We start from the raw sequence: 24,045 nt of genomic DNA, 5'->3' as shown, positions 1-24,045 counted from the left end.
CAAAAATGTAATAGACAAACTATGTAGCAAACGACCCCCCCCCCCCCCCACGCATATATTTTTATATTGTGAAATCTCCCCTGCCGGCGGAATTGAACAGGAAAGAAGAGTAAACCGGAAGCCAACGTTGACTTCGTCATCGCCATATTGTCAACAAGACGGTTTGCAGATGTAAATACATGGTGTAAAGGACAGAAGAAATGTAAAGTTTCTAACATCTTTCACGTTTTTGTCGTAATAATGTCTGCATTTAGTAATGAACCATTAAAAGACGGAAACAAGGGTGGATTCTGGAAGAAAGGGAGCGGTTTTCCAGGAAGGTATCCCACCGGTGCTGCAATGGTTCTCAGAATTTTGGAAACACCCCTTTTAATGTTTAGTGCAGGAATATAAACAAACTCAGAAATAATGCAACCGCTTTTGTTTTCATGTTTTGTAACGTTCGTCCAATCTCAAAATATAAAATGAAAAGATCAAACTAGGCCCAATTTGAAAATTGTAAGAAAATGTGAATACTTAAAAATGTGTATATTTTTATTATGACAGCTGTTATATAACAATTGTTATTCAATTCTTTTTATAAAAAGTATATTACAACAATTTCAGCATTAAACCAGTTTATGGAGCACAACATCCTCCACTTCAAATGATGCCTAGGGGGTAGGTAGTAAGCAAATTACATCAAGTACACACATTTGTTTTACATAACTGTAAAAAAAAATTCATTTGGTAAATAATTCAACTGCTTAATAAATTTTATATAAAATTCTTGAAACTATGAGTCTTTAATGTTATCTGTAGAAAAGAAGATCGATCTAAATCCAGCAATAAGAAAGATGCTTTTCAAGACTTTGAAAACAAAACATCTGATGCATGGGATGATGGTGATGATGATCTTCTGGTTATGGCGAACATTCAGATGTCACTTCGAGATGTACAGTCTACTGCTAAAGCAGTCATGGAAAATCATAGCAAACAGTTCAGTGCTCAAAACCAGCAAAATGCCATCAAAGGTAAGGATGCATTTATAATTTAGTTTTGAAAGCCTTATTACAATTTTGTTCTGTTTTATTCTTTTGCTTTATGCTGGATAAAATATTCAATAGAAATTTTAACTGATGACATCAGCTTTGGGTTCTTTAAACCTTATTGCTAAATTATGGCGATATTTTTATGTTCAGAAATGAAAATGACTTAAAATCAAAAGATATTTTGTGGAATGTATAGTGAACAAGGTATAGGGTGAACAATAATTATGCCAAAAAGACTCTGGGCAAACTGACTAAGGTAAACAGGTAGATAGGGTGAACAAACCCAAAACCGGTTGTTCCTTGCTTCAGGAAAAAATCATTTATTGAGCCACTACTCATGACCGTATTTTGTATTGTAGATCATGTGACTGCTGTTCCCTCTGCCACCTCATCCCATGGGGCAGGGCCCGGTGTTGGGGTGCGTTTGAACAGTGGGTGGAGGCCGCCCAAGTCTACACCAATCAGATACACCAAAGATGTGGTGCCAGATAGAGAGGCCACCAAGCTGGAGAAATTCCGATCTGTGTTAGCAGGTCCAAATACAGATCTAGGTACACATTATTTTTTTTTTAAAAGCAGGACATAATCCTTTTAGATTGATTTTTAAGGATAGATATGTATACATGTAGGCGGTCAATAATGTAAAAAATCAGGGGGAAAATGTATTACCGGTACAGGGTACTTTCACCCATGTGTTTAGGTTTTTTTGTGTAAATTAAGAGATTTATTGTTTGACATTTCCCTGTTGACCTCAACTATTCTAGATCTGAGTGATGGCACTGTATGTCAGAGTCCAGATATCCTTGTTGATTTTTTGCACCCTGTGACACATGACCCCCCCCCCCCAAAAAAAAAACAACAAAAAAACCCCCAAAGAAACCCATTAAAAAGATCTTTTTAATGATACACTGTGTTAAATGTGAAACTATAAATTCACCATGTCTTAGGGAACTAATTGCTCCAAGTTTACAGTGTTCCAATTTCTACATGCATTGACATAAGTACGTTTTGATATGTTTTGTAGATGAATTACGAAAACTCAGCTGGTCTGGAATACCAAAAGCTGTTCGGGCAACAGCGTGGAAAATTTTATCAGTAAGCTTAATTGATGTTGTTGAATTCAACTTAAGCATTTCACACTGACACACTTGTAACATTGGGAATCCTTAAAAAAGATGTGTCAGTCATTTTGTGTGTTGTTGTGGGATTGAGAGAGTCTCTGTTCATTTACCGGTATATTGTTACCGGTAGTTAAGGTGACTGACTTGCTACTTATGTAATTGAATTGTGTGTAGAATGTATTTGACACTTTCTTTGAGGTTTGAAGATTGTGATGGATAATAATGTACAAAAATATTAGAATGGCATATTGAAATTTATATCATCAACCTATTGATTGTAAGAAGATTCAATATACACTCAAAAAGATATATACTTGTACATGCAGTCAAATTTCATTATATCAAACTGGATGGGACCATTTTAAAACTTCGAGATATCCAAGTATTCGAGATATTGAGGGTAAAATACTTTAAAAAATAAGTGGTTGGGACTTACAAATCACTTCGACATATACATTGTATTCGAGATATCAGTGTTCGAGATATTGAACTTCAACTGTATAAATGTAGATGTAAAAAAGAAATTTCAAGATAAAAAAGTTGGTCAAGGTACATGTACAAGGAAATAGATTTTGATCATTTGACATTTATAAGGACATTATCATTGGGTATGAAATTAGTTGAGATAAAGCTAGGTTACCAAAATGCTACCCTGTAAACAGATACATTATTTCGTTGTCAGGGTTACCTTCCAGCAAGTGTGGACAGAAGGGAGCCAACCCTGCAGAGAAAACGTCACGAGTATTTCAGTTTTATCGAACAATATTACGACACGCGGCATCAGGAGATGCACCAAGACACATTCAGACAGGTATGTCAGAGGTGTTAGAAATATCAGGAGAGAACTGTATGGTCAATCTTTTGATTCTTTTTCTTATAACATGGACTGTAAATAATGTTGCAGTGAACAAATTGGGGATGCAAATAATTGACACACTTTGCAATACGTAATACAAAACTTTAGGAACGGACCTATAAAAGCGGTCTGGATAATGCTGTAAACAAATTTTTAAAAAATTAATTAAATGCTGAATCTTTTAAGTATTTTTAAAAAATTCAATAAATTAATACAGTGTACTAATATAATTCCTAGCCCTGCAGTAATTCATATATATATATATAATAGAAAGAATGGTGTATTGCATTTTTTTGTGTTCATTCAGTAATTCTTTAAAATACATAAACCTAAGATTCATTGTGTGTTTAGTAAGCTTTTGTATTGATACCCAAGCTTTGTAGATGTTTCTTTCTTTTATCATATGTCAACCTTAACAAGTTTTACATCACTTTTATATTGAGTTTATTTATAAATTCAGAAATATTAAGTACAGTATCACTCATTTTTCTTAACATGTTTTTTTAAGATCCTTTTTTTGTTAACAAAAATTACCTATTATCTTTTTCTAGAGATAATGTTTTTGCTTTTTTTTCCCCTTTCATATGACTGATAGATGAGCTAGAAAATTGGAACTTTAAAAATGTATCTAATATATACAGTCTTAAAAAACCATTGTCAAACTACCATTCATCATTGGGCAATGGTCAGCCAGTCGAAGGAATGTACTTTCATCTTGATAATTAATCTCAAAAACTAACTTGGCATCATGTCATAAAAATGCATCAAAGGCTTTTAGAGGATTCTATAAACCTGCGAAATGTTCATCCTTGGAATGAATGACAAGAATAATATACGTTTGTTGAAATAAATGGCTGTCAGTACCCTGGTGCTAACTATACATGTATGAATATTAATGCAAATCATTTCACAACCTTTTGACCTTTTGTTTGGCATGTGTTTCCAGCAACAGTTAGGTCTTGGCACAGTAAGTAATTTCCCATCATGCATCTCTTTATTTATTTCCTGCTACTGACTTCCTTCATTACAAGGCTTCTACCACAAACTGCTTCATGTTTCTCCACATGACGATGCTATAACGGTGTACACTGCTCACTAATTTTCCGTGGCTCAAATATGAGCTAGCACATTCTGGACTAATCTTCCACCATATTTTTACAAGAAAAGGGAAAAGATTAAAAGACAACTAATAAATATTGAATTTTCATACTAAAGTCTTATGACTTAAAAAAAAAAGTAATAGGTAAGATCTACGTTCCATGAAAGTAAAATACAAGAAAGTTTTCTTCCTACCTCCTTCTATTCATATTGCATGTAATAAGAATTTGGTATTTCTCTGAAATTTTAGAAACAGACATTTTTCTTTTCAACATGAAAGTACCATATAAATGTACCATAGTCTACATGAACAGTTACTATCTATTTCATACTGGTAACTAGTTATTTTTGTCTTCATATTGGAATAATTATGATATTTTGGATACTGTTATATAACCATATTATCTATTCAACAGGTAACCGAAAAATAACTTTTTCATGCTATATTCCATTTTACTGGATCTTTGATCATATCAAATAACCTAAGTTCTGTATATATTCTGGCACTTAATTAATTAAAAACTGCTATCAATAACATATAGCTCATGCTGTCACATTATCATTTTTACTAACATTGTTTTCTTACCAAGTAAGATCTAATTACCGATAGTTATGTAATCCTTCATTATTTTTTTACCTCATGATAAGGCCTGACCCCCCCAGTTAACATGGTCAGAATCTCTATTGACCTTGTTGACAAAAGTGGTCATTATTCTTTTTTTTTTTTTTTTTTTTTTTTTTTTTTTTTTTTATAAATGGATAGTCTAGATGTAAATAACTGAGAAATTCAACTACTATACGGTTTAATAATTATTACAAATTTGTGTCAGTCTTTATGATGCTTGGAAGGAAAAATGCATGTCCTACTACACGTACTGGTATATAATGTAGTACCAAATGCCAGCCTACGTATTATAAATAGGATGTACATGTATCTATATTTAATCTTCCTGTAGACATGTCATTGTCCTTCTATAAATCATGTAGTTTTGTGTTATGCACATCAGGTGTGAAAAAGATGTTACGTGTCAGTTAATTCAGTCAGAATTGTTTTTATTCGAAAAACCTTATACACAAGAAGTTGTTTTTCTTTTTCTTACTCTTCTTGCATTTAGTTTATTGCTGAAAGCAAAGATGTACTAGCTACACTAATGATAAGGTAGGAAATTCGTAACATTGGATTCTGTCAAAGAATTCTCCCAGTAGTGCATAACATGCGCTGATCCAAAAAAATATTTGGGAATGGGGTGGATTGGGGTGGGGGTTGGGGTGGGGGATATTACCGGTATGTCATGGGTATATTTAACTTTGCTGGGGAGAGGGGGAGGCATATTTTCAGTAATTTTAGTATGAAAAATGAAGTCTGGACCTACCAGCCCCCCCCCCCCCCCCCCCCTCCCCTAGATCCAGGCATGCATGAAACCAGATTGATACTAATTTGTTTTAGGATAGCCTTTTATTAAAGTCTGACTACCTGTATTTCTCAGTACATGTATTGCTACGTAAATCGCCCCCTTCCTTATTATTGTCATTTACAAAAATTAGATATAAGACAGGATATTTATGGTTCAATTAGTATAATAAATATCATACAAGGCGTACAAAACTGACTCTTATAGACCAGAAATTGTGCTTTATGATAGCCAAACAAATATAGTACATACAGCGTATTATTATAGTAAATCAATTTCATTAATGTGTATGTTGAAGTCTTCAAATTAATGTATGGTTTAAACAGAAACATCTTGATGTATTTGTACCATTACTTTATTAACACTGTCAGGTGGGAATTCATTGTACCCAAGGGTGCCTCACCGCATGTACATCATTTTTGGGTTTCATTAAGAAAAAGAGAAATTACAGGTAGACCAATAGCAGTGAAAGGTGGTTGCTTCAGTAGAAACTGTTATTATTGCACAGAGAGTAGTTTTAGTTTGAAAGGAAACCATGCTTTTATAGGGGGCTAGCACCTCCCCCAGTTTGCTCTGAAGTGGTTAGATGGAAATTTAGTAAATAGAGCCTGTTTTTTTGCTAATTTATTGTAATAAATGAAGCTTTTATTTATTTGAGATTTATGGGACAAGGAAATCTTTAAGTTCTTTACTCACCAACAAGATTGAGTTCTATATTTAGTGCCACTGAGATCTTTCCTCACAATATTAGATTTATCTGTGATAATCCATGACCTTTGTTTTTCAGGAACGATATACATGTATAAGCTACTTGTGCCTGTAGAGGGACAAAGCATATTTTTTATTAGCTGTTATTTTAAATCTAAAAGGAAACATGAGAAAAGAAAATGATAAGTTATTTAAAAATGCTGAATTACAGATTCATATAGACATTCCTCGAATGAATCCATTAGTGGCTATATTTCAACAAAAACTGGTACAGGAAGTGAGTACATTGTTGTCATTATACCCAGCATGCAGTAGCTATTTTGTCCTAGACATTGTGGATGGAAACTCTTATTCTACATTATCATCCTTGTAGTTGTTACACTTGAGCAAATACTACTGACCACCAAACAAGGAAAATCCAATACCCAGTACTTTGTTGGGTAATCATTTTGGCAATGTTCAAAAAGGAAATATTGTAAATTCAACAAATGTAGCACAGCGAAAGAAGACTTAAAACACTTCAGCTGAGATTTGATTAAGAGAATTGCTATTTGTGTCAAGATGGCTGTTGAAGGATTGTTTTGTTGTCAGTGGTATTTGTTGGATGTTGTTTTGTGCTGTCAACCAGTGGAAGAATGGCCTCCATAGATTCCATTCCATGGCCACTGGGTCCCAGTGAAATGACAGTACTGTACTTCTCTCCCCTTGTCCGGGCTTGCTGTATAAGCCTGCTATAGACTCCATGTTGTGGCTTTTGATAACCTGTTTGTTGATTTTCAGATCCTTAAAGACATCCCTAGGATGACCTCACTAGCTCACCTTTTCCAACAGCAGGTTGTTCAAGAAGTAAGTATGTGTTCAGATGCATTAATATTGCTCTGGAAGAATGGCTCAAATTCTAACACGTATGACAACAGCATTAGTGTGGAACTGACCAATCAAATGGCAGCATTGATTTGACTAACCATGGGATTAACATTGAAATGTCCATCCTTATCACCACACATAATCAAGTGACATTGCTTTACTTGTCTGCTTTTTGAAATTTATTTTTCCCAAATCAAAACCAGTAAAAATATTGATATTAGCTGCCTGAATCTTGTTTTGACAACACAGTCAGATCTTCTAGGATTTTGGCCAAAACATTTCTCGTCTTAAGCTTCAGTTAATACTGTTGTGGTATTATAAGGGTGAATATGATAACACCATTTTATTTTGAATGGATTAACAAAACTGAGCTTCTTATTAAGGTTGGAATACTGTAGATTTCTTATTTTAGGATAGCTAGTACGTACTATGTACATAAATCTGCGATCCTATCGTTCTGTATCAAAGCACGAGAACTTAAACTAACGAGTGCTAACTCCAAAGTGTACATGTAGTATGGAAAAAAAAAAATGCTAGAATTTGAATTCTTTGACGGGAGCTTCCATCTTGCAATTTATGTTAATATAAATTCCTCACATTTGATTGGCTTAGAAATCTACTGTAGATTAAAATTTATTACTCATAAATAAGTGCTGTAATAAGAAAATGTTTTCTAAAATGAGCACAAATATTAAGAACAACACCTGGTTGCTGATAATTAACAAATGTTGTTTTATGCAACGAACCTGTTAATTGAAGACCTATTAATGCAATGTATTTGTACTGGTATTAAATGACGCATTTGAATAATACTCTAAAGTATCCCGTATAACAGTTTAATGTCAGTCGAATATATTAATGTCACATATCTGATAATGAGTATTAGATAATGATTTTTTGAAATCACTGTCTCAAGCCTTGTTGGATTTCCTGTTTGACATTTGATAACATGTGACACTGTACTTATACCCTCACTCTGAAGGAGAAGGGGTATACTGTTTTACCCTTGTGTGTCTGTCTGTCTGTCCGTAACAAAAATTTCAAAGATTTCTCAGCAACTATTCATTGCAGATGCTAAAAATTTTGTTATTAAAGGCATATATTGGGATATATTTTTGTACCAATTGGACGTCAACTTTTAGTTACATAACGACTTTATTTACTTCAAGCCTAAATTTTTAAACAAATTTTCGTAAATTTAAGATTTCTCAGCAACTATTTATCGCAAATGCTTGAAATTTTAATACATTATTTGTTTAGGCATGCCATACGTTGGGTACTATTTTTTACCAATCGGATACCAGAACTTGAATAAACTTGTATAAAAAAAATACAAAAAAATTCATATAAAAATATTGAAGGCTGATATCGGTCTTATTTTTGTACAATCATTTTTCAAAAATGATTCATCAATCCATCACATAATGCAGTGGTGTTTTGAGCCCTCTTTTAAGAGATACTCTTATGAAAGATTTGGAATACTGCTTAACAATGCCCTGTGATGCTATGTTGTGTATTTGGGAGGTTCCTATTAAGGTACATGTATACCCAGTAGATAAATTGTACTAGTACTTTTGCTCATGCCTTGAGGTACATGTAAATCTGTCAGTCTTGAATGCTTGCATGTTTTGCATGATAAATTATTGTTATCTGTAAAAAAAAGAAATTGTTATTTATTAAATGCACTGTCTATACAGATATTATATTATATTGATCTTTAGATCAAATGTTTAGTTTGAAGAGAAAAATGAATATTATGTTAACATTTGGCATGACCGTTGAATTATTTGGAGAGCATTCAACTTCCTTTATCAACAACAATATTTACTTTTTCTTATGAGACACTCCATGAAATGTTATGAATATGTCTTAAACTTTAATATTCCACGTAGATGAGAACAAATTTGCGGAAAATGTTAAATTGGGACAACGTATCCGACGAAAAGTTGTTAATGATGCGCAGGTGTAAAGACAGTTGTTTGGTGCTTACACAGGTGTGTGTTGTTTTGTGTTGCAGATATTTGAGCGCATTTTGTATATCTGGGCCATCAGACATCCAGCCAGCGGCTACGTGCAGGGAATCAACGACTTGGTGACTCCTTTCTTTGTCGTATTTCTGTCCGAGTTCATAGAAAATGGTAAGTATTGTGCAACTAACTGGTGGAATTTGATTTTAACATTTTAAAGGCAATTATGTGGGTTTGGGTACCTGTGAAGAGCTGAGCCCCAAGGATGAGGTGAATATTATACAATTATTGCTGTTTTTGAGGTCAGTACTATGATTTAACTACCCTAGAGGTACAATATTCACCGAGCCAGAGGCAATCAGATCCCCTCATATAAGTTGTAAAGTAAATGGTGCAAGTTGCAATTGGTAGTATTTGTTACATGTATCGGTAAGATTGTAACACTGAATTTGTTGTTTTACGTTAGTCCTTGGAATCGTCGTTGGTATGCATTCATTTTCTTCTCTTTGTATTAATTGGGAATTTTAAAATGATGCATTTGCAATACACAATGGGGAATATTTACAACTTCAGCTTTGTATAATTTATATTTTCTGTACATATTCATGTACTTATATGGTCACAGCCAAATTTCGACCATTTCTATTTGTCTCCCATCTGTGAGCCTGTCAGCCACATCTTTCTTTTTCCGACTTTTCCTACTGAGATTCCCATCAAATCAAATCTGACGTCCTTGCGCTTGGCAACTGTACAATCTTCATGTTGCCTGCCCCTTGAGGGCCCTTAATTGGTAAATAAAGAAATTGAAATTGAATTGTTTAAACCTTAATCATAATAAAGGGTCAACTACAAACGAAGTAACTCCTATACGTGTACAAATACACATGTAGATTCTGTCTGTGGCTTCAGTCAGTGAATACAATGCAGTGTACAGTGTAACTGATGGCCTGGTACATTTGTACAACATTCACTCTTACTGTGTGTGTGCTTATTCTGTATTGTATCTGCAATACATACACTGTGTTTGCTACAGATTTGGATATTTTTTTATCTGCAACACATACAGCATGCAGTCAAACTTCATTATCATGAACTTTGAGATATCAGAGTATTTGAGATATCAAGGGTAAAATACATGGTTTGGACTTACAAATCACTTTGATATATCCATTTTATTAGAGATATCAGTGCTCGAGATATCGAAGTTTGAAGTTCAAATGTAATTTGTCTGCTAAATACATAGTAACTATTATAGTATATTGAATGCCTTTCCTTCTACAGTAAAACTCGGTTATAGCGAAGTCCTGGGGACCAATGAATTTACTTCGTTATATCCGTAATTCGTTATATCCGTATAACGAATTCCTAATAATAACTATAGCGAATTCACTATATACATATTTTCTTTCACCAGACTATAATTTTTGCTGATTGAGGCTTAAAATAAGAATTACATTACTTTGATACCTTTTATAATCGGATTGATAGTTGAAAAATTTATATAAAAATAAATCCACTCAAACTATTATGCTAAATGGTAGTGAAAACTTTTCTAACTGTAAAGAAATTCGTTATAACATTGTTAAATTTCGTTATTATTTACCTCTATGGGACTCAAAATCAGTTTGCTATAATCGTAAATTCGTTATATCCGAATTCGTTATAACCGTGAAATTTTGCAAAGAATTGTTAAGAAATTGATCGGGGACTCACAAATACTTCGCTATATCCGAGAATTCGCTATATCCGTGTTCGTACTAAACGAGTTTTACTGTACTCATATAAACGTTTGTAATGTCACTTATGAAAATTTCTTCTGCTGCTCATTCAGTTTTATGCCATATGTGTCCGCCATTCTTGTAGATGTGGAGTCCGAGAACTTTGAGGTGAGTCAGCTACCCAAGGAGACGTTGAACACGATCGAGGCGGACAGTTTCTGGTGCACCTCTAAGTTGCTGGACGGAATACAGGACAACTACACGTTCGCTCAGCCCGGCATACAGATGAAGGTCAATGCGTTGCAGGAGCTCGTCAAGAGAATCGATGGTCAGTCGAGTGTTTAGTTGCATGTCAGTTTGTACGATAACTTAAAGAATTAAGATTCTTTAGCATTTTACACTTATTGTTTAAATTCCATTTTTTTTTTAATCTTCTGTAATGTGAAGATTGTTTTAAAAGTGAATAAACAAGCTCACCAGTATCTCAAAGGGTAAGACTGCGGTGTTACTTTACTTGAATTGTTCATTCTTGATAAAAAAAAAAAAAAGATAATAAACCAAACAAATAAGTCCCCATTTGAATATCAGAAGCAGAAGAATTAATATTGTTGTCTTTGTGCCTTGATTTGAAAATCCTGTACAAGTCATGTAGGTACAAAATACATGTACTCTCAGAACTGTAGGACAAAATCAGGTACATGCTCTGTACTCTAAAATCATTGATATTTGTGTAGGTTTAATTTTTGAGAATTTCATTTAAAAAATGTTTTCTTGAAAACTTTTTAAAAATTGAGTAAAAATTAAAAAAAACCATCCATGAAAATTGTTCATTGATTCGTTCCTTTGTAACAGTCTAAATCAGTGGATGTAAAATTGAAGACTCAATATAATGTATTGTATGTCCAAGTAGGGTCAGTTTATTGAAAGAATTTCTCCTTATTTAAGATTTTTTTTTTTTTTTTTACAGTTCCTTTATACAAACATTTAGAGGAGCAGTGCGTGGAGTTCCTACAGTTCTCCTTCCGATGGATGAACAATTTACTGATGCGAGAAATTCCCCTCAGGTGTACAATACGACTTTGGGATACATATCAGGTCAGACATCTTGGTTTCTTTCAAGTTTGTCACTGTAAAAGAACATGGCATTATGAAATATTTACATTTGCAAATGTGGTTCCTAATATGAACCTAGAGAATAGCAAAAATATCAATTCTATGTTAACTTTTTTGTGACATCACAATGATTGCCCCACTCACTTCTCGTTTGTCATTTGCATTATTGTAAGCATAAAAACAAGGTTATGTATGGGCAGCGGAAAGGGCAAAAAATACATTTTTACAAAATCAACGATAAACTAAATTCAGCAATCTAAAATAATATTATCAATGACCATAAATGCAAAACCAACAGTCTTCTTTGCAAAATAAATGTACATAAAAATCAACCAAAGGTATTTAAATACAAATCAAACACAAAAAGTAAAACCAACAGACATAAATGTAAAACGAACAGACATCAACATGAAACAAACGGACGCACAAATAAACGCCAGGTGGCGTTTTTTGGGAAGCAATATACGTCATCGATTATTGGAATCCGGGATGGTTCGCACCTATTTTGTTTCGCCCTGAGATGTTTCGCACCTGCCTCGGAGCAAAACATCTCACTGTATTTAGATATTTTTCTCGTATCATCATTCCTCTGAAATTAATTATTACCTATACAAGAATTGAAATATGTTTTTAAAAAAAACTATTGATACAGTGCTTGTCTTTATGCGTGCACGGCCAAGAGAGCGTTCTTGCTTGATTAGGATTTTTATTTACTAATTTTATTAAGCCATGTCGTTTTATATGGTTCAGAACAAGAGGTGTGAACTGTGTTGTAATAACATTTATAGCCTGTCATTCACTTGAGAATTACCTGTATTTTTATAATGAAAATTTGGGAATGTTAATTACAAATGTAAAATATTATATTGTTAGCATAGCTCTGTTTTGGGAATCATTTAATTACATAAATTATCAGCTTGAACTTTACATTACCCACCCCCTCCCTAGCTGTATCTATTTTTTAAACTACGCCTATTACCAGTCTTATTCTTATGGCAAAAGTCAAACTCGTTAAAAAATTTATTTCTATCCGACTTTTTTTTATTCGATAAATTGTTTATTTACCGGATGGCAGTAAATACAAAATTTACAAAGATGTCAAGTGGTAAATTTTGCATTACTTCCACCCGGTAAAATTGAAGTGATACGAAATGCAATAAATGACTGACAAATTTTACGTGAATAGAGGCGTGAACATTTGGTTCGCTATAATTATCTATAGAGATGTGCCTTAGCCTGACGGAAACGGAAAGTCATAAAATAAACATTTTGTTTAAATTGTTATCATCAAAATATGCATTAATTAATGCATACAATGTTTTCTATAACGAGGTTTGATTTATTTTCCTACAGTCTTATGTATTGCCTGTACAAGTAGTTTGAAGAAAATTTAAGGCATGGCAGTATTCATGTCGCACTGGCGTCGGAAGCAAATTGAAAGTGGAGGGGGGGGGGGGGGGGGGGGCTAGACTGATCCTCAGAAATATTGAGAGAAAAAAACCTAATTCCCAAAATCATAAAAGTCCTAATCCGTGGGGATGGGGGGGGGGGGGGTGAGGGTGGGGGGAGTAAACCTATACTTCCAAAAGAAAAAATCTAACCTACATTAAAAATTATTTCCCCCCAAATCATGAAAATCTTAATCCGTTGTGGGGGTGGGGGCTAGTATGCCTAAGACTCTAACTTCTCAATCTTTCAAGGTACATTAAGGGTGTTATTTACTCAGGGTTTGAGTTCTCAAATTCCGATTGTTAAAAAGTTCAATGAAATGAGTAAAATTTGTTCTAAACACAAAAAGTATTTATGAAATGAATTATTATTGACAAAACATTCAAAAGTTTTACTTTATTATGGAATTATGCTCAAACAAAAATTGACTTTTAGCCAAACAGAGGAAATTCGGACTAAATTTTGCATATTTTGTTTTCTGCTAAAAGTTTTTTGGCAGTAGTCTAATATTAAAAGTTTGGATTTTATATTTAAGTCTACGTAATTTTGCATATTTTCCGTTGGTTTTACCTCATTTATTCATTAAAACAATCTTATGGCACGAATAATAATAATATTGAAAAATGCTTAAAAACGATAACAGATTTCATATCTCAAAATTTTGATCATTGACCTCATATAAATTTTATGCCAACAGAATAAGGTCAATATAAGTAATTCAATATCATAAATGTTTTTGTATTATCATCATTCAATTTTTTGTAAAATTGAATCAAAAATGGGTAGGGATTTGAAAACTGATAGAGGAAATTCGGATTGAATTATTTTTTAAAAATTGATGCTGAAATCTTAATGTTGTGTACTTATTTAGTGCCACTACCATTCGTAAACTGTATCTTATTTTTTAAAGTGTTTAATTATTTGTAATATTTTTATAATTAAGAAAATCTCAATCGTAGTGTAAAATTTTATGGGATTTTTCTTGAATTTTCAATAAATATTCAATGGCCATTAACTCAAAAAGTAGGTCATTGACCTTCTTTTCTGAAAGTGAAAAACAACAATACAAGCAAAGGTCTATAACACACAATAGATGGTTTTTTCATTATCATCAGTGGATTTTTTTTTCATTCTGAGTAAACGTCATCCTAAAGGAACAATTATATTTCCTGCGAGAAAAAGTGGGGGGGGGGGGGGGGGGGGGGGGGGGGGGGGCTGAACCGTCTATTCTGCTATGTGCCTAATGGTTAGGTCTAACTTTGCAAAAAGCCCCCCCCCCCGGTTCCGAAGCCTATGTGTCGATAAGCTTGAAGTATTCAGACACATGCACTTAATTTTAATCCACAATGTACATATATGTCTTGTAGCATTTTAAAAATGTTTTTTTTCCAGATATTTGTATATCATCATGTTTATGGGTAACAAATAAATGACTTTTTTTTTTTTTATATAAGACTGTACAATAATTGATAATACATTAATACATATGTTTTCATCCAGATAGGAAATTTGGAACAAATGTACGAGTATAAACAGGTCATTAAAATATTATTTATAATTTTAAATAAATCATGGAAATAATATTTAACCCCACGTTTGCTATAAGAATAAGACTGGTAAAAATCGTAGTTAAATAGTGGATGCAGTTGGGTAATGTAAAGTTCAAGCAGATACCGGTAATTTATGTAATTAAATGGTCCCCAAAATAGATCTATGCTAACTATATATAAATGTACATTTCTAATTTCATCAACACTCCATTACATTACATTACAATACAGTCAGATGTTTTGCTCCGAGGCAGGTGCGAAACATTGAGGTGGGAAACATCTCAGGGCGAAACAGAATAGGTGCGAACCATCCCGGATTCCAATAATCGATTACGTATATTGCTTCCCAAAAAACGCCACCTGGCGTTTATTTGTGCGTCCGCTTGTTTCATGTTGATGTATGTTCGTTTTACATTTATGTCTGTTGGTTTTACTTTTTGTGTTTGATTTGTATTTAAATACCTTTGGTTGATTTTTATGTACATTTATTTTGCAAAGAAGACTGTTGGTTTTGCATTTATGGTCATTGATAATATTATTTTTGATTGCTGAATTTAGTTTATCGTTGATTTTGTAAAAATGTATTTTTTGCCCTTTCCGCTGCCCATAGTTATGCTTATATTTGAAACAAGTTGTCTTTCTCAAACGTAAATATAAGTAATAAAAGGTAAATTTCAAAAGTTCACTGGAATGTGAACTTGGTTGGTACATGATCATTTTTTTGAGAATCCCTTTTGCTCTTCACAGGCTTTGAGTTCATATCCCAGTGAACTTTTGAACTTTCTGTTTTTATCATAAGTGATATTGCTGTGCTGGCATATTCCATAAGTGGTAACTTTTCAATGCATTAAATATACCGGTACCAGAAGCACTTCATTATGCTATATTCACCAGAAAACATTGGGTAAATTTTTTTGTTACCATATCATAATTTTGATCGGAGCAATATTGTTTATGAATTCATGAATGCAACTGATAGCTGTAAGGAACTTGGCATGAGAGTGTATTAGGTATGCAAACATATACAAAAATGTTTGGTTTTCAAATTGATTTATACTGATTGATAACTGTGTGTTGTTATTTTTCCCAGGCGGAGGAAAATGGATTTGCAGACTTTCACCTCTATGTATGTGCAGCTTTTCTAGTCAGGTTTACCCAGGATATTCTGAGAGAGCATGATTTTCAGGTAAAAATATTGGATCATGTAGAAGTTGTTGATTCTTAGATCTTAAAGATATTAGATGACTACTGTATTAAGGGAAATATTGCCCCCCCCCCCCCCCCCCCACTCTTTTCGCCCTTGTTGTCAGCGAGAGAATTTAAGACTGGGCGAATTCCAATGTCCTCAATTAAATCTCTTTAAACAACTGTGTTTTGGCGAATTCAAGATGGAGCAAAATTGTTTGCAAGTGTAAAAGGCGAAAATTACAAGGGGCAAAATCAACTCTGTATTAATTGTTTACATGAATGGTCAGTTATCTCATAATTTTGAAATTGTTTTTTTTCTTCAGGGAATTCTAATGTTTCTTCAAAACCTTCCAACCCACCACTGGCAAAATGAGGAAATAGGTGAACTTTTAGCAGAGGCTTTCAAGCTTAAATACATGTTTGCTGATGCACCAAATCATCTCAGCAAAAAGAAGTGACATCTTGTGATGCATTCAGTGTGATTCACAATGGAGAGAGCTGGATTGACTCTTGGAGTCTGAGGACGGTCATTCTAAGTGCTAACCTTCTTTTGACTGACAGCCAAGTAAACAAGTCTTTCATCAATTAGTGCCAAGAATTACAGAGACAAAGAGGGAGGGATTGCTCCTTCAAGCACTAAATATTCCTCCAAACTGTACTACAGCCAAAATGTCATCCGGACCAAAAAAAAAAGTCAGCGTCCATTCGATCAACATTCATGCATGCCTGCAGTGCCGAGGGCGGCTGGTAATTCTGTGAAACTCTATGCAAGCAGTCAAAGAGGGTTGTAACCATTTATCTGTGTGTACATGTACCGTAAATTGTATGCTGTTTAAGTTTCCTAGTTTGTAATAACAAACAAAGCTACTGTAAATTCCTTATATTACGTGAGTACTTAATTTCGTGATCCCGCTGTTTTGTATCAAATCGCGAGAATATAAAATCACGAATGTGGAACTTTTATCTGTATTTCTCATAGTTCTCAACTCTGAAAAAAAAATGGCGAGATTTTAAAATTCGCGAAGTGTGCTTCTCGTGATTTTACGCGGTTATTAATTCCTCGCGTTTAATTAGGAATCTACAGTATATATCCGATTGGATTTTGTGTTCATACTTTCATTTTCACTTTGCTTGTTCAGTTTTACATAGTAGTATATAGAAAAATTCTGAGATATATGTAAAGACATCTTAAAAGGTAACGTTTTTGGTATCAGTATATGTACATGATGACGATAACCAAATATATACTCATATTATATTAAATGATTGACGAATAAGAGAATTTTAGAATTGTTAAAGTAAAAATTCAGACGGTGTATTAATAAAAAAATGAAATTTATTAATAATTTGAGGATATTTGCTGGAGGAAAATACTGATGTGTTATTACATGTATCACCAGTTGTTTACATGCATTAGACAACTTTTTTATTCAAAAAGACTTCAGCACCTAAACAGTTTTAATAGAGTACAAAATGTATATGTATTTACATGTAGCAAAATATATCACCTTAATGTGTTTAGTACATGTATTACATGTGTTAAAGATAGAAGCACATGTATTTGTGACAAAAATAACATGATGTGATGTGAAATATTGATGAACATGTAAAAAAAAATGTATGTAGATACGTAACACCTGTATTTATATTTAGCCAAAAGCTTGCTTATTTCAAATCACAAATTTTACCAGGTAGTTGACTCAATCCATATGAGCCAAATGTTGTTCATAATTTCATTGCATACATAGATGAGTTATTTTTTTAAGGTAAACAGACCTTACAAAACCTCTTGCCCATAAAACATCTGTATCGCTCACACATTATTTTCATTGTGCTCAGGAATTTGCAAATCATACAGTCTGAGTACCGGTAATAGAACACAGAGATAGAAAAACGAGAGAATCCTCTCTATAAGATAGAAAAGTCATGGATCTGTGGTTCCTTTGTTGCATAATTTATTTTTATTTTTATATATAAAAAGAGAAGACAAGTTCTATGAGAAAGTAATTATCTATTCATTTGAAGATAATTTATGAGAAAGTAATTTAAATAATTATCTATTCGTATGAAAAATAATTATTAAATGCCACATTGATGTAGAAAGTTTGTTGTTTTCATATAATACTATTTAAATACCATACATTTATAATTATAGAAGATTTCATTGAAACATGGATTCTGGTTCATAGGGATTAAATTCATAAATACAAAGTCTTGCACATGTACTTCTGAATGATAATATGATCACTATAGATGCATTACTGACTAAAATAAACCTTCATTCATTGTTGAAAACCCCAGGCTAGTTTTTGTACTGGAGACTGGCTATGAGATTTTTTCAATGTACCAATAAGAATTAAATTTTATTTTTGTTGCTTCTTCAATTTGACTGTGTTAAAGAATGTATAAGGCGATCCTTTTTTTGAGTTGTAAAGGACATGCAGTGTTCGATGCAAGAATTGGGATTTGACAGCAGTCTGTGACCATAGGTATACATATCATTTTTATTTTGTTGCTGTGTTTATTTTGTTGTTGATGGAGACTAGATCTTTATGTTGAGATTTTTAAAAAAATAATCCATAGGTGATCATCAAATTTTAGGATTATTTTTAAAATGACCTGATAAGTATTCCATTTCCATGTACCCTTTTAGTATTCATATATGCCATTACCGATATTTAATCAATTGTTAACAAAATTAATGAAGGTTTTCACAGGGCACTAGATATGTATAATTTGTTAACATGTATGTATAGATGACAAAGGTTGACGATGAGATTTTATGGCATTAAAGAATTCCAAGTACATGTATTACCATCGATCATCAAATCGCTTCTAACAAGTAAATCGTCAAGTTTCTTTAGTACAGCGCTACATGTAGCGAAAGATTCCGAGACAATTCTGTATCAGTTTCATTGACAATCTTCTGCTAAAGGTGGAATTTAATTTAGTGATACACATGTTGCCTAAGACAATGTAACTATCAGGAGTAGCAGTATTTAGCGGAACATGTATTACACATTATATAGGTCTTTTATTGTTAAGTTTTGCTTTAATAGGTAATATGCCTATCTACCATGGAATTGTTTGAATTCATGGTGGCTCAATTTTCATGGTATTCATGGGTAGCCCTTTCCCACAAATTTACATCTTTGACATGCAAAAAACAAATTTTGGAAGAGCACTTCTCTTACTGCATGAAACTGAAAACCGACTTATCCATGAAATTACATCTCCACGAATATGCAAATAAGTGTAAATAACCCACAATCGATGAAAATTAGTCCCCACAAATTTGAATGATTCCCCAGTATCTGTTATGCTGGTTCACTAGGCAGCTCTAACAAGGGGAGACAATGAAAAACCTTGTCAAATTGTAGTCGAGTTTTATTACATATAGCTGTTTAATTGAATGTTTATTCAAAGAGAAAAATTTTCCAACATGTATGTGTACTTCTTGGTGAATAATATGATCTGTTATTGCATAAATTATGAATTGTAATACGTGTAGTCTGACAAGATAATTATAGCCTGGTACTTTTCCGTCTGGTAAAATGAGTATTGAATGTCATATTGCTAGGTCTGGCAACAAGTTACGAGTGTACATGTAATTATAATCGTATGAACTCACAAATGTTACACCTGTATTGTGTTATATATGTTGCAATCCATGAGCATTCCACTTTCTGAATGAAGAAGATTCATTCTGTTATATATTATACTCATTCAATGGTTATACAGTCACATACAATGTATAGATTATAAACGTCAAGTAAAATCACCCCTTAGTTGTGATGAGTGGTACATTTTTTAAAAAAATGTTATGTGAGAAATGTGCAATTTTTGTTTTATCAAATATACCCTGATAAATATAGATTATTAAAATGAAAAAAATTAAAACAATTGAAACAAACTGAAAATATGTTGTGTCTTCTGATTTTGGATTTGGTTGAAAGATCTTGAGATGTACAATTGTATTGAGTATGTAAAACTTTGTGTGAATACAAACTTTTCTCAATATAAATAATGGTGTCTATGACAGAATCTAATTAATATGATTAAACTTGTAAAATCGCTCCTCTATGATATGATAAACAAGATCTAACAACATCCCATACAGGGTCATCTCAGATCGACCTTTTAATTAGCCAATGAAATTCCCGCTGCCAAAATCTTGGCTTGTAGTTTGTTCATGTGTCTTTTTCATCAACCAATTATCTAAATGCCTGAGGCGTCTCATGTAATAAAGTAAACTTAAGGCAAATTGCATGTGCTGATGCAATGTTAACTTTTGTATTTTTGCTGTTTGCATGATTCATGAAAGAGAGGTTACTGTAGATCAAATCTATCATGGTCTTGCCCCGACTGTATTTGATCACCTCATAATACGCTAAGAATGATTTTTTTGTTCCTTAAATCAAACTATTTTAAGACTTGTTTTTAGAAGCTTGAATCTGATTGGCAAACATTTTCATGTTGATTTACACATGCATGTACTTGAAAGGTCACTCCAAGATGACCCCTTGTTTGAGTCTTTCATATCCGATTGTACAGGATTGGGGCAATTTTACAAGTCTCATTTAAATTAGACTGCCTATGACTGCATTTATAATGCACCTATAATCCATCACATGAACCCAACTTATAGGATAAATCCCACTAATATTGAAACCTAAAATTAACAAGAGGCCCAGGGGCCACATCGCTCACCTGAGCAACAATTGCCTTAATTCTGATCAAATTAGCATTACAGTACATGTATCAAAATATCTTGACAACTAAGTACAGTAGATCTTGCAAAAAAAAAAATTGAAAATCTGCCAATTTTTATCCACCTCTTTCTTTTGGTAAATACCAAGCCCCTTTTGTTGTTGTATCTGTAAGATGATTTTTCTCTTTTCCTATATACCCCCCCCCATTTTGTTGCCCCACTTTTCTCTAGGGTATCATGGTTTCATCAAACTTATATCTGCATAACCTGTGCTTTCACACTAAGTACTGAGTTTTGGACCGAAAAACTTTCCCAGAATATTTTTAAAGATTTTCTCTATATATGTAAAAATTCAAACCGCCATCACAGCCCCGCCCTACCACTAGGGACTGTGATTTTGAAATTACACTACCCGAGGATGCCTCTACACAAGTTAAAGCTTTTCTGGCCAAATGGTCTTTAAAAAGAAGATTTTTAAAGATTTTCTCTATATATTCCTATGTAAAAATTCATCCCCCTATTGTGGCCCCACCCTACCCCCGGGGACCATGATTTTAACGAACTTGAATCTACACTATCTGAGGATGCTTCCACTCAAATTTGAGCTTTCCTGGCCTAATAGTTTTTGAGAAGAAGATTTTTAAATATTTTCTCTATATATTCCTATGTAAAACTTGACCCCCCAATTGTGGCCCCACCCTACCCCTGGGGACCATGATTTGAACGAACTTGAATCTACACTACCTGTGGATGCTCCCATTTTAATTTGAGCTTTTGTGGCCCAATAGTTTTTGAGAAGAAGATTTTTAAAGATTTTCTCTATATATTCCTATGTAAAACTTGACCCCCCAATTGTGGCCCCACCCTACCCCCGGGGACCATGATTTGAACGAACTTGAATCTCCACTTCCTGAGGATGCTTCCACTCAAAGTTGAGCTTTTCTGGCCTAATAATTTTTGAGAAGAAGATTTGTTAAAAATTTTCTCTATATATTCCTATGTAAAACTTGATCCCCCAATTGTGGCCCCACCCTACCCCCCGGACCCATGATTTGAACAAACTTGAATCTACACTACCTGTGGATGCTTCCATTTTAATTTGAGCTTTTGTGGCCCAATACTTTTTGAGAAGAAGATTTTTAAAGATTTTCTCTATATATTCCTATGTAAAACTTGATCCCCTTCTTGTGGCCCCTCCCTACCCCCGGGGACCATGATTTGAACAAACTTGAATCTACACTACCTGAGGATGCCTCCACACAAGTTTTAGCTTTTCAGGCCAAATAGTTTTTGAGAAGAAGATTTTTGAAAAATACCAACAAATTTTCAATAATTCTCAATTATCTCCCCTTTAAAGAGGGCGTGGCCCTTCATTTGAACAAACTTAAATCCCCTTCACCTAGTGGTGCTTTGTGCCAAATTTGGTTGAAATCTGCCCAGTGGTTCTTGAGAAGAAGATGAAAATGTGAAAGTTAACGACGACAACGACGACGACAACGACAACGACTACGACAGACAACGGACAAATTGTGATCAGAAAAGCTCACTTGAGCCTTTGGCTCAGGTGAGCTAAAAACTGCCATGATATTCTATGCACCAAATAATGACGGGATATATAGATTTGTTGAACAGATGTCAGTAACTAAAAAACATAGTCATCTTTAAAATTGACTAGAAAAATTGACGTTGCCAGACATCACAGCACAATGAAAAGTATAAATAGTATAAATCTAACTAGGGAAAAAGCCGATGAAAACTGTGAAAATGCTCAATAGTGGGATAAAGAAGAAAAAAATTATTTGCACATTTGTGTTTAACTCCAACACATTTTGTGGGGGTTAATTGTTGTAAATGTATTTTGAACATCAAACAGTACAAAAGAGAGCAGAATAGCTGTAAATAGTTGATAATAAAAACATTGGTCAAAACAACGTTATCTGACATTCGGGTTTTTTTTAAATTTAAACAAAAAGACATGTGGTAAAAAATAAGAAAACTTCGAGGAACTAGCTTATGATTTTGTGAACAAATTAGATGTCAAGTGATATAGTGAAAATGAACGGAAACTACAAATAATAGGAATTTTTCCATGTCCAAGGGCCACAACTCTGTCGAATATTGCTCGATCGCACTCAAAACTCGAACTTGACCTAGATATTATTACGATAAACCTGTATACCAAATTTCATTTCAATATGTGCATCCTTTGCGAAGAAAAGGGACGGAAACTGTAGGTGGACCGACCGACCAACTGACGGGCAGCAGCAAAGCAATATGCCCTCCCTTCTTCGAAGGGGGGGGGGCATATATATATATGACAGACAGCTATATTGTCTTGGATTTTTTGATTGACCCTCATATCTTTATCATAGTTTACTACGGCCCACATATCGTACCTGACAAATTCCCAGCTTGAAAATCATCGAAATTAAGGAAGAGTACCATGTCCACATTTTTTATTCATGGATCTTTTAAAATCTGAATTTATTATTAAGCAGATAAAGAAACTCTATCATCTATGATTCCCAATAGTTCAATGACTCTAGTCAAATATTGCAGCATTCATGAATTTGTTTGCACAATAGGTAAACACATTATTACTGGTATACTGCCTTCTTTAACAGAATTTGCAACAAAGCTGTGAATATATTCTCATATGGCACAATCCATGAGAGCTGGATGGTTGTGGCCATTTTTAGGCTATATTTACCTCCTTTAGACGACAAGCACTTTTTTAATGTTATAGAAAATGTTTGCATTTTAAAACTTAAATACACAGAAATTCAAATGTTTACATTTTAAAACTTAAATACTCAGAAATTCACTAAAAATTTGGATATATTTTCTTCACTAAATACTGTATTTTCATCAATATTCGTTGAATACCAATATTCGTGGATTTCGTTGTTAAGTTGCTCCACGAAATTAAATGTTCATTGAAGTGCAATTTCTATTAATATTTTGTATTGTTAGGGTCATTGGCCACGAATTTACGTATCCTTGAAACTGTGATTTTTACTATATCCACGAAAATTGATACCCTTGAATATTAATGAAACCACAGTAATAAGTTTATGACCAAAAACATCATGTTTAAAAGTTAACGGCAAATCTGATGATTATGGCAATTTGTTGACTACCCGCCTCCTTTAGGCACATAAAACTATTCCGTTTTCTGTTATTATTTTCCTTGTACTGAATTGAATTGCTGTAGAATAATTAGCATTCATTTGGTTCAAAGCGCATTGGTAAAACG

General features: G+C 33.4%; 1 protein-coding gene across 3 annotated transcripts; it reads left to right on the top strand.

Annotated features, from left to right (window-relative positions):
- Positions 1 to 104: 104 nt before the first annotated feature.
- Positions 105 to 19,236, top strand: LOC128159607 (TBC1 domain family member 22B-like). 3 transcript variants are annotated; one of them, XM_052822751.1, is made up of 13 exons: positions 105 to 202; positions 607 to 660; positions 802 to 1,013; positions 1,391 to 1,582; positions 2,056 to 2,126; positions 2,835 to 2,963; positions 3,955 to 3,975; positions 7,007 to 7,072; positions 9,111 to 9,231; positions 10,924 to 11,106; positions 11,746 to 11,873; positions 15,981 to 16,076; positions 16,402 to 19,236. In XM_052822751.1, the coding sequence occupies exons 2-13, from the start codon at positions 647 to 649 to the stop codon at positions 16,534 to 16,536; spliced, it is 1,368 nt and encodes a 455-aa protein (XP_052678711.1). In that variant the 5' UTR covers positions 105 to 202; positions 607 to 646; the 3' UTR covers positions 16,537 to 19,236. The 3 variants fall into 3 exon arrangements, with proteins under 3 accessions (XP_052678711.1, XP_052678709.1, XP_052678710.1); XM_052822749.1 differs by having other exon boundaries at positions 116 to 320; XM_052822750.1 differs by lacking the exon at positions 3,955 to 3,975 and having other exon boundaries at positions 117 to 320.
- The last annotated feature ends 4,809 nt before the right edge of the window (positions 19,237 to 24,045 follow it).

The sequence above is a fragment of the Crassostrea angulata genome, chromosome 8 (genome assembly GCF_025612915.1).
Source record: "Crassostrea angulata isolate pt1a10 chromosome 8, ASM2561291v2, whole genome shotgun sequence".
Classification (NCBI taxonomy): domain Eukaryota; kingdom Metazoa; phylum Mollusca; class Bivalvia; order Ostreida; family Ostreidae; genus Magallana; species Magallana angulata.
Note: the sequence above shows the minus strand (reverse complement) of the source record. Positions and strands in the feature narration are given on the sequence as shown.